The sequence below is a fragment of the Diospyros lotus genome, unplaced genomic scaffold (assembly GCF_014633365.1).
Source record: "Diospyros lotus cultivar Yz01 unplaced genomic scaffold, ASM1463336v1 superscaf1, whole genome shotgun sequence".
In the NCBI taxonomy this organism is placed as follows: Eukaryota; Viridiplantae; Streptophyta; class Magnoliopsida; order Ericales; family Ebenaceae; genus Diospyros; species Diospyros lotus.
In genome coordinates this window covers 3,116,177-3,126,957 of record NW_026267104.1, presented here as the reverse complement: position 1 = coordinate 3,126,957, position 10,781 = coordinate 3,116,177, and the positions used below count along the sequence as shown (strand labels likewise).

Here is a 10,781-nt window from a genome sequence, read left to right as displayed (position 1 = left end):
AAGATTCTGCCAAGTCACGAGAAACTCAATTTTCAGGGGGATGGTACGGTAGCTCGGTGCACCCAAGATCCCCGAGGGATTGAAATAGAAGTGGAAAAAGGCCAAGAAAAGAGTGCGGGGTGTACGAACTTTTGGTGCAACAGCTCGAAAGAATCTAGCGTGGGGAAGATCTAAAGGCCACAAAAACTTGTGGCTGAGCAGCCACTGGAAGGCTGACGTGGCACCCAATATCAGTTTAAACAAATCAAAATCGCAGACCGGAAATATGCCAACGCAGAGTCTCAACAACAATACATATAGAGAGAGAGAGAGAGAGAGAGAGACAAAGAAGCAGAGAGGTTTAGAGAGAGAGTCCCCATAGAAGAAGAAACGAAGGCGACGGCGTTTCCTTATCGGTACCAGCTAGCTCTGATTAGGCATCCGTTTGGATTGGGTTTTTGTCAATATTCTCGGGAAAACGCCAGGGAAAATGATCGGGGAAGCCAAGGATCCGGCGATCACGCTGTTCGGCAAGAAAATTACGCTGCCGGAGAACGGCAGAATTCCGGCGGTCTCCGCAGAGGGAGATTCTAGGTCTGGTGATGGCCGGAGCTGCGGGGTGAGTGCTTGTTTGGATTCCAAGAAAGTCAGCAGAAAGAGCGACGAGGAAGAAGGAAAAGAGCCAGAAACTGACAAGGTTCAGTTCCATATCTGCACATATGAATCTTATTGTAAAATCTGCAAATATGAGAAAAACCCATTGCCAGAGAAGATCAAGTAATGGGTCGATCTTACTTTTTCAAAATTTCACCTTCCTTGCGATGACACAGGGCATTGCAGGGAAGGTGCTTCAAAACTATAGTACTAGGTCTTGGGTAAATCATATGTTAATCTATTAATTGTTGATTTGAAGATTGAATTTTTGATTATGTCTTCCTTGATGAGAACTTCGAGAAGAATCTTTCAGCTTTTGGCTTTCTTAGGTTTTGTTTATTCTGCTTCTCCCCCCACTAGGTAACTTCCAGAAAGATCCCTGACCATGAATTGTTTATCTTCTTCAAGATGACATGCATCAAAACACTATTGATTCTGCCTGACCTTTAATTCTTTCTGGAAATCTCTCTCTCTCTAAAACTTGTTTCTGACTTTGCCCCTTCAGTTTATTAAGAATCTTGTGATTTTCTGGCCAATCCAAGTCCATATGAATTTTCCTTGTACAAACTGCCATGGCGTCGTCAGCTACTAGTTGGGTCTTTGATAATTCATTGTCGGAATGTCTGTTTCTTCGCTATGTTTAGATTTATTTGCAAGAAAACATTTTCCTGGAAAATATTTCCCAATCATGTCCATAGAAAATTGAGGAAACAGAGCCAAAAATTCAAATACTTTCTTAGCATCGTGATCGTGTTCAACCTGCAGGATTTAGTACCAGAGGAACCCACTGAGAGCAAACAAGAAAAATATTCTCAGGATTCAATCTCCAAAGAGCCCTCAAATCCAGAAACAATGGCGGAATCTGATGATAACCCAAAAACGCCTTCCAAGAGTGAAAACGAGCTTAAATCACAGCAGAAACCGTTGAAGAAGCCGGACAAAATTCTCCCCTGCCCGCGCTGTAACAGCATGGACACGAAATTCTGCTACTACAATAACTACAACGTCAATCAGCCGCGCCATTTCTGCAAGAGCTGCCAGCGGTACTGGACCGCTGGCGGCACCATGAGGAACGTTCCTGTGGGAGCCGGCCGCCGGAAGAACAAGAATTCCGCCTCGATTTGCCGGCATCTCACTATCTCCGACGCTCTACAAGCCGCTAGGATTGATGCTCCGAACGGAATTCACCCATTCAGAGCCAATGGCACGGTTCTGTCATTTGGATCCGAAGGTCCAATCTGCGAATCCATGGCTTCAGTGCTAAATTTAATGGAGAAGAAGGCCCCAAACGGCGTTTGTAAGGAAAATGGCAGTGATTGCTCGAGCAGTGGGGGATCTTCTGTCACGAGTTCAAATTCGGTTGAGGAAGGGATGAGAAACGGATTGGTTTCTCAATTCCCCTGCCTCCCTGGCGTTCCCTGGCCGTGCCAGTGGAATCCAGCGGTTCCCTTGCCGGCCTTCTGCCCGCCGGGCTTTCCAATGCCGTTCTATCCGGCCCCATACTGGCCGGTTCCCTGGTTGTGTCCGGCTTCCCCGACGGGAACCCAAAAACCAGGTCCCAATTCGCCAACTCTTGGAAAGCATTCCAGAGAAGGAGACCTGCTCAAGCCCGGTGGCCCAGAGGGTAAAGACCCTGTGGAGACGAGGAATTTGGAGGGATCCATTTTGATTCCGAAAACATTGAGAATCGATGACCCTGATGAGGCTGCAAAGAGTTCCATATGGGCAACTCTGGGGATTAAGAATGATTCAGCCATCGGCAAAGGAGGCCTCTTCAAGGGCTTCCAATCCAAGGCCAACGGGAAGAGCCACTTGCCGGAAACTTCCCCGGCGCTCCGGGCCAATCCGGCAGCCCTGTCCAGATCCCTCAGTTTTCAGGAAAGGGCCTGAGCTGGTTTTTCCTAGAAAATGTCTTCAAAGAAAGCGGAAAATGTCAGTTTTGTTGACAGAAACATGCTTTACACTTGCACTGACTGGAAGGATGAAGTCACGGTTCCTTGCAAGTATTTGGGGGGCTTAATCTAAGAGAAGCCAGCCTGATTTCCTGTAACCTTATGAATGGTACCTTCATTTTCTTTTCCTTTTCTCTTTTTATCTTTCTTCTGGGTATTGTGAGCTGATGTAAATATTATATATGTGTGTGTGTGTAGATATAGATATACTGACATAATAGGTGGAGAGTTTTCAGATGTAGCAAACACTGAGATCTGGAGAGTGACTCTGTTTCCCATTTTCCTCGTGGATATATATATATATATATATATACATATAATGGTGCATTCCATCTTCAGAAGCTGTGTTTTCCATTTCTTGGTGGGTTTGTCAGACATGGGTATTTCCTAAAATGGGGAGAAGAGAACCGAGAACCCAAGTTAACCGTCATAAAACTCAAAAGACTGAAAAAATCAGCAGAGAAAGAGAAAGCACCCATCTGCGACTCCACTGAATAAAATAAATCCTGACACAGAATAGATTGCTGTAGCCTCTTGCCACCAAAATTTGCTAGAAAAAAAAGTGGAAAAGAAAGCTACTTTCCCTTTATCTTCCTTTCTATCCAAACCTACTAGGCTTTGTCAAAAACACTCTCTGCTTTTCAGTTCACCAATGAATGGATTCCTCAATAAAACTGATTTCTTGCCATGTTGATGTCGAAATTCTGCCCGGAGCTGTCCCAAGAACACACGGTGGGTGCATGAAATATCAGACAAAATGTCTAAATAGTGAGATCCAGACAACCCAAGACAGCAAGATATTTCTTGTTCCGGGCAAATGCAGGCCACATTTTGTGGGCAATAAATGCTTTTGGCACTACGCTTTGCCTTCGCTTTCCTCTCTCTTTTTTTAAACTTTTGGTCTTTGCCCTTTCTAGACGCCAATATCCTGCTTTGTCTGCTCATGGGGTTGCCTAATTTTCAACTTGATGTGTAGCTAAAAGTTCGATGGTGGTGTTCTCAGCGTTGGCCACAATCAAATCCACAGAAAAGGAGCATCTGCCTGCAGATTTAGCTGTGTATCAATTATATTTGCGTTAAAAGAGGGATACTTTCTTCTGTTCAATCTGTTTATGGAAACCTCAATCTCGTGTTCCTGATCTCTCTCTCGTCTATGAGTTTGGAGGGCAGTTTATAGTTGGCAAAACAGGATTTTCCCTATCTATGCCAAACTTCGTAGTTCGACAGATATTTCCGTTTTTTGTTTTTAATTTTAACTCTATTTTCTCTGCAGTTTTATATTTTATTTTTTCCCAAATACCCCAATCTATTTTCAAAATAATGAAAGAAAGTACATGGGCCAAAAATAAATAAATAATGAAAACAAATGTAAGAATGGAAGGACTACCCAACACCAACAGCCCTTCGTGACTCAAAAGCTAAAATACAAACATAACATGGTTCCAACTTCCAAGTTAGGCGCCTCCACCTCCAATGGGTGGAGAGCTCTTTTGTTCTCTTTTCAAAAAAAATCCAAGTCTTGTACTTTCCGAATTTTAGATGTCACTTGATAAAATTAAGTGCAAAAACGATCATCTTGTAATCTTCAAAAAATAAATAAATTTCATGTATTAAAAACATCAAAAATGATAGGAGAATAATGAATATTAGACAAATATATATTGATAACTTAAGACGTTTCTATATATTATTATACAGAGAGTCAGAGACATATGTATATAGCCTATATTGTGTTTGGTTGGTAAAATAAATCTGCCACATGATAGCAATAATATTTCTGAAATTCTTGCATTAGGAGTGAAAGACTTTTAGAGTAGAAAAATCCAAGGGAAAGAAGACAAAGGCTTTGACTAACTTGATAAATTAAGTTAATGGCTGTGTCACTTGGGTGCATTCAATAGCAATATTACTTGGCCACTATCTAAAGCAAATTTTCTTCATAAAATAAAAAAAAGAATTACATTACCCTACTCGCATGACTACTGACTTTGGAACCCCAAAGTCAAAACCTCCCACTTCAATGTATCCTATTTCTATTGCTTCTTTTGCTCCTCAAAAGTGACCCCTGTTGCTTGTCCACTAACATATATATATATATATATATATATATATAGTTAGGTTATTCTCTTATAATCAGAATCATGGCCATGGTTTAAGTTATGAAATTTAATTATAAAAAGTTAAAAAAAAATATGTACGAAGATTACAAAACAAAGATTTAGACTGTAAAACACCCGTATATAAAGAAAGAAGAGCCAATTATGTGAAAGAAACCTCACCTATCCATAAGCCGAGTTTACAGCCATAAGATAGCACATCTTTATCATGATTCCTTTATAGCCATAAGATATCACATACTGAGAATGATTCTTTGGATTAGGATATGTGTGTGGCCTTGAAAGGAGAAGCGAGAAGCACAATCAAGAGATTAACGCTTGGGTGCAAATTAAAGGAAAAGTGGTTGGCTCGGGATCGAAAAGCAAAAGCAAACCCGGGATAGAACAGCCAACAGTTTCCTGCAGAAAAGCAAAGAAAAAGGTGCAATGATGGCGACTCGGGGAAACAAGATTTAAGGAAAATAGTGAGATGGAACTCAAACAAGCAGTGTAAAAAGTAGGCCAAAAAGGGTTATCAAAGTAGAGTACCAAAAGTCAATGCCTTTCACAAGCTGAACCAAAAGATGAGAAGCAGGGCTATCAAGATACACAAGCAAGTTTAATTTAAAATTTACCGGACACTGACTGGATAAGAAGTTAATCTTACTTTCTAGGTATAAAGTAGGGATCTGGCAAGCACTAATGCACTATGTTTAATATGGCTACTCAATTCATGCTTTTACTCTGCCCCCAAGTCGAGCAATATTGTAACGTTGACCCTCACCATCACCAATAGAGAAAATCCAAAATGGATTGGTTCGTCAATAATCTCATAAGCATGAGTAGAACAATGGTTTCAGTGTACTCTACATGCAATTGTCATCAATGGAGGCAGCGCAGCTACCTTTGACTAGCCAACAGATTTTAAGTACAATTTCAACATCTCCACCTAAAGTCTTAGAACATTTACACTGCCAACGCTTACAAGATCACTGAATGTTACATCCTCCGGAGTCCTGTGCTCGTCGGACATTACCATAGGCTGACAGTTCAAGAAGATCCATGTCACGGCCTGCACTTAGACCAAGAGGCATGTCCACAGCAATTATAACAAATTGGTTGAACTGGTATCGCATTTATTAGATTACGAGATTTAGAAATCATGCACACCTGAAACCCTGCAGTATGAACTTTTCTGTATAAGATCTGCTCTGGATATGTCTGTCCGATTGCCCTTCGATCGATTAACTGTTGCCTGCACCAAGAGTGTGCCATGGAACAAAAGTCCTTTTTCTGTCAGCATATACACATTAAAACAGAAGACCACTTGTGTCCTTCCTAGAATAAATGAAATATTAGAAAGCTAACTAGATAGGTAGCGGTTGGCAAACATTTTGCACATCATCATTCTTACCAAGGGTTACTTTATCAATTAGCAGCCTAAGATACACTCCAAAAATTTTAGCATGAATTACCAAAAAATCATTCTAAAGGAGGATCACTTCACAATTAAATATCCACAGAGGTTGCCAAGAGATACTCCAACGATTTAGCATGAGACTTATCTCCCATCCTATAATAGTTAACATAAGGTTATAGGAGTTAGTAACTGTTATGCTGAAATTAAAAGTTGATACTGCATAAATCAAATGTTAACAGTGTGCATTTCCATCCATCAAGATACAATAAAAATCATCCAATGGGACAGGTATAATTGCCATACCTCAAACCGTTCTTCATTCCTTTCTAAATCTTCTTGGTTATATACACCACAACATATGACCAAATTGAGGCACAAATAAGCTTGTCAATAGCCTGGATCTGGGTCAGATCCGATAAGGAACTGATCTGATCCAGGTCTAGATCTCATGGACCGGGGCCAGAACCATGCTATAAAAATAACACCTACCTGACTCGAAAAACTAACGAAAATATTTTACTCATAGTGCATTTTAACATAAAATGTTAAAGAAAAAGTCAGCGATCACAAATGTTTGGAATATGATTTTTGGTGTAATTTTTGAAATAGAGTTTGATTGGGATATAATTAACGTTGTTGATGGAATTAAAATGTCATCCAAAGGCATCAAGACAGCATCTACCATAATGGCTAACATAGACCACGATGGTTTAAAAGTACAGTGATTTATTCGGCCCTTTTTTAAAGTACAATGGCCACTCAACCAATAAATACTAGCCAATTTGGCACTTCGCCCTAATGGAATTAAACAGTAAATTAACAGCGTCATAACAGCATCTACCATAATGGCTAACGTGACCCTGAGTTTGAAAATACAATGGTTTATTTAGCCAAAGTACAATGGCCAATTTAACCCTTAGGCCAAAGTACAATGACCAATTTGTCACTTGAACCAAAAAATCTTATTAGAATCACATTATCTTACTGGCAACATTTATTGGCCCTGTTTGTTGCAGCTTAAAAGTTGCAACTTCTAGCTTCTAGCTTCAAAAAAGTTGGGATGTAGTGTTTGTTTTAACTTATAGAATTCTAACTTATAGTTTCTACTAGCTTTTAGAAGGGGTAGAAGTTGGCTTTTTCAAAGCTGGGGTACCCCAGCTTTTACAATTTCTGCTTAAATAATTATATTTTTATGACAATTTTACCCTTATTTTTAATAAAGAATTATTCTCTTGTCTACGCAATCATGGGTTTTTCTTTTCCACCGCCATTTCCATTTTCAAATCTCTTCCTCTCTCTCGTCATCTTCCTCTCTCTCTATACTTTAATTAATTTTTTTATAACACTTGAAACTTATACATATACACTAATTAATTTTTAAATTATCATTCTATAACTACTAAGGGTATTATGGATAATTATACAAAAATAAGTTATTTTACAGCTTATGGTATCAAACACCACAACTACTTAACTACAACTTCTAAGAAGTTGCAACAAACAGATTCACAACTTATTCTAAGTTTTAGAAGCTATAATCTAAGAAGCTATAAGCTATAATTTCTTTAATTAAGCTGCAACAAACGGGGCCATTAAGCAGTTACACATGTGCAAAAGAGCAACTTTTAATATATTATCACGCCCATATCAACTTAAAAGAATCACATTTCGAATTGCATTGGCCAACTTCTAGCACTACTATACCACTATTAGCAAAAGGACATCATTCTTATTGAATTAGATGTACGTGGGATTCTTGCTAACATAAAAGGGAGAACAAATCCCATTGGCTGTAAGGGGTAAATTACTGTTTGTGCAAGAATCTTTCCTGTTATAACCCTACCCTTTTCCAGGAAGTTCAAGACAGCTTAAGATCCGTTGCCATTGACCAGCATAAACGCAGTCCTAAATTATTGCTTTTCCTTTTTTTACTATTTTTTTCATTTCACATTAACAACCCCCCCACCCCCCGCCTCCCTCCCCCCCAACCCCCAAAAGATATGATAAATTATAAATGGAGCACTGCTGAGATAAAATCAGGTACGTACCATGCAGACACAATATTACAACTATAAAACAATGTAATACAAAACAAAATAGGAAAATATGCTATGAAGAAGTATTTCAAAATGAGATATCCCACAAACGCCATAATCATAAAAGGAAACAAAAGCAAACCTGTAAAACTTGGCAGTTCTCAAGTATACTTTTACCGCCCTGCAAATATTCAGATCATATCCTTAGTTTAGAAGTTCCAGGCAAGTATAGGAGACAAGGGTCCAAGACAATATTACAAGTCCAAAACACTTCAAAATTGTAGATGATATAATGCACATTACAAGTGCCTTAGGAGTTAGGAAAAAGATAAAACAAAAGAGCAAGCATTTGAATAAGGTAAAGCTGATTCCTATGCAACTGCAGCTTTCCAGCCAGTATTAAGTGCATCAGTGAGGACAAATTGCACAAACCCTTCCCAACCCCCCCCCCCCCCTCCCCAAAAAAAAAAAAAATAGGAACAAACAAGAAGCAAGACTTGATCATTCAGTACTGGATCATTTCAGAAGGGCCAAGGTTTGATCCCTATTACTTGCAAAATCGTATTAGAAATTTAGAAGAATCAACAAATTTTATAGAAATAATGGATAAAATAATTTGAAATCATGGAGAAAAGCAGAGTACCTCAGAAGTCCAGAATAAGCATTAGGCAACAAGGCATCCAAATAAAACTTTCTTATCAAATAAAAAATTGTAAAGAATATTTATTACTGCTCTACACTTCATTTTATCCATGCTAAAAGATTCCCCACAATCACATTATCATGAATTGTAGCCGTGACTGTCATAAAGTGATTCAAGAGTGTAGAAATTAAAAAGCAGATAGCTTATAGGTTTAATTACAAAATGATTAAAATTCCCAGTAAGGATTCATATTACATTGCGTATGCAAAAAAGTGTGCATAGATTCCGATAAAGGACTTTGCAATTATAGTTCCAAGCCAACTCAAACAAGCTTTAGCAGAATTCACACAGACCCATATAACAAAAGATGAGAATTAAGGAAATGTACAGCAGAATTGAACAAATCAACATAGAACATAAATCACAGTCCATCCAACCCCAACGCCGAAAGACCAGAATCAAACCGACCCAGTTGCTCAAATTCCGAATAGCACCAAAACAAACAAAAGTAAACAAAGGTTAAGTAGGTAACTTAGAGTAAGGAACAATGTGGTCGTAGTCGTGGCAGAGACAACCGGAGCAGCCCACGAGCTTCCGGAACACGGTATTGCCAAGTGGGTCTCGGCGCCAGCGATCCGGGTCTCGGCCCTTGATCTTCTCGGCTTTCTCCCAGCATTGTTGCTTCACGCTGAAGGGGAAGCTCCTAGGGTTAGGGTTAGGATCGGGGGGCGAGATTTGCAGGTTCTCGAAAAAACCGAGGGTGTCCTCTTCGGTGACGACCACGTCCCGGCCGAAAACAGAGGCTCCTCTGGCCGGAGAGAGGGGAAACGGTGACGACCCAGGAGACGGTGAGCCGATGGCTGAATCTCTGGTCGGAGACGAATAGCTCCTCCGTTTCCCCCTCTTTTTCGGCCCCATCCTCGACTGTAATCGGGTTTGGGTAAGGTCCGTATGACATCGCCCGTTTTACAAACTGGGAAACGAAAATATAAAAAGTAATAATAAATTCCACACTAACACCTAAAATAATGATAAATTTCACACGACACCCTAACAAGTAACAACAATCGAGGAAATAATACTAATTTCTCTTATTTTTCCAACCCCTTGCCCTTTTTCATTTCTAATCGGAATCTTTTGCTTGCCAGTGATTTACTGTTGTAAAATAATAACTTAATTTATAATATTTATAATTCCCCCCCCCCCCCCCGATCCCTATTTCCCTTTATTTTCTATTTCACAGTTAAAAGTCATGCTTATTTTCTATTTATAATTATATAATAATCATGGCTATATACTTATAACAAGCCATGGTTAATGAAAATTTCAAACAGCTGCCAAACTTTAGAATAAATAAATCCAGGTGAAAAGGCAGATGAATTTCTGATTTGGAAGCTGCAGCGCAATGGAATAAAATGTCTACTCTTTCAGCCCATCATTGCCATTCAAGTTCAATGAAAACATTGCATTATTGTAACGCGTGTTTGGTGTCAGGACTGAACTTTATTCCCCCCAAAATTAATAAGGTCTGTGAGATGAAATGTTCTTTTTTAATATTCAAATAAAGGGTAAGTGATGATTTAGTCCCAAAATTTTCTCTCTCACCCTTTATCTTTATTTTTGATATAACTAAATTCTAAATTTTAAAAACCATAATAAATAAAAAAATAACCACACTTTACATTCTTTATTTATCATTTGTTGGGTTGCACTAAAACGGATGCAATATAAAATAGAAATGAAAAAAATAGTAAAAAAACAAAAATACATAAATAAAAAAATATAGAGATTTTTCATAAATATAATTTTTAATAAAACTGACGACTAACTTTCAGTTGGGGTCAATCGCTTCCATGACTAGTTGACCATTTTCAAGGAAAAAAATCAAGAACGATTGATCGCATGGACAAATTAGTCGACCTATTTATAGAAAACCTACAAAACAAAGAATTATTTACATGTCTAAAACACATACATATTACATAGCATCTAAGCACATGT

The 10,781-nt window shown here is 38.8% G+C and overlaps 2 protein-coding genes across 3 annotated transcripts; one reads left to right on the top strand and one right to left on the bottom strand.

Annotated features, from left to right (window-relative positions):
• The first annotated feature begins 269 nt into the window (after positions 1-269).
• Positions 270-2,926, top strand: LOC127793249 (cyclic dof factor 3). The gene is made up of 2 exons (XM_052324083.1): positions 270-676; positions 1,399-2,926. The coding sequence occupies exons 1-2, from the start codon at positions 470-472 to the stop codon at positions 2,521-2,523; spliced, it is 1,332 nt and encodes a 443-aa protein (XP_052180043.1). The 5' UTR covers positions 270-469; the 3' UTR covers positions 2,524-2,926.
• A 2,546-nt stretch (positions 2,927-5,472) lies between these two features.
• On the bottom strand, positions 5,473-9,754 carry LOC127793193 (uncharacterized). Of its 2 annotated transcripts, none has more exons than XM_052323987.1 (4): positions 9,314-9,754; positions 8,280-8,320; positions 5,852-5,974; positions 5,473-5,753 (listed from the first exon to the last, which is right to left on the bottom strand). In XM_052323987.1, exons 1-4 carry the CDS (start codon positions 9,696-9,698, stop codon positions 5,631-5,633), a joined length of 672 nt encoding a protein of 223 aa, XP_052179947.1. In that variant the 5' UTR covers positions 9,699-9,754; the 3' UTR covers positions 5,473-5,630. The 2 variants fall into 2 exon arrangements, with proteins under 2 accessions (XP_052179947.1, XP_052179949.1); XM_052323989.1 differs by having other exon boundaries at positions 5,852-5,936; positions 8,280-8,318; positions 9,313-9,753.
• Between the last annotated feature and the right edge of the window lie 1,027 nt (positions 9,755-10,781).

What these genes read in the sequence shown, in the direction of transcription:
- LOC127793249 (XM_052324083.1), top strand. Translation starts at nt 470, where the DNA reads ATGATCGGGGAAGCCAAGGATCCGGCGATCACGCTGTTCGGCAAGAAA. An exon ending in AAGAGCCAGAAACTGACAAG is followed by an intron (nt 677 to 1,398) that starts GTTCAGTTCCAT and finishes TTCAACCTGCAG; the next exon opens with GATTTAGTACCAGAGGAACC.
- LOC127793193 (XM_052323987.1), bottom strand. Translation starts at nt 9,698, where the DNA reads ATGGGGCCGAAAAAGAGGGGGAAACGGAGGAGCTATTCGTCTCCGACC. An exon ending in AGAACTGCCAAGTTTTACAG is followed by an intron (nt 5,975 to 8,279) that starts GTTTGCTTTTGT and finishes ATATGCTGACAG; the next exon opens with AAAAAGGACTTTTGTTCCAT. An exon ending in TTCATACTGCAGGGTTTCAG is followed by an intron (nt 5,754 to 5,851) that starts GTGTGCATGATT and finishes GTCTAAGTGCAG; the next exon opens with GCCGTGACATGGATCTTCTT.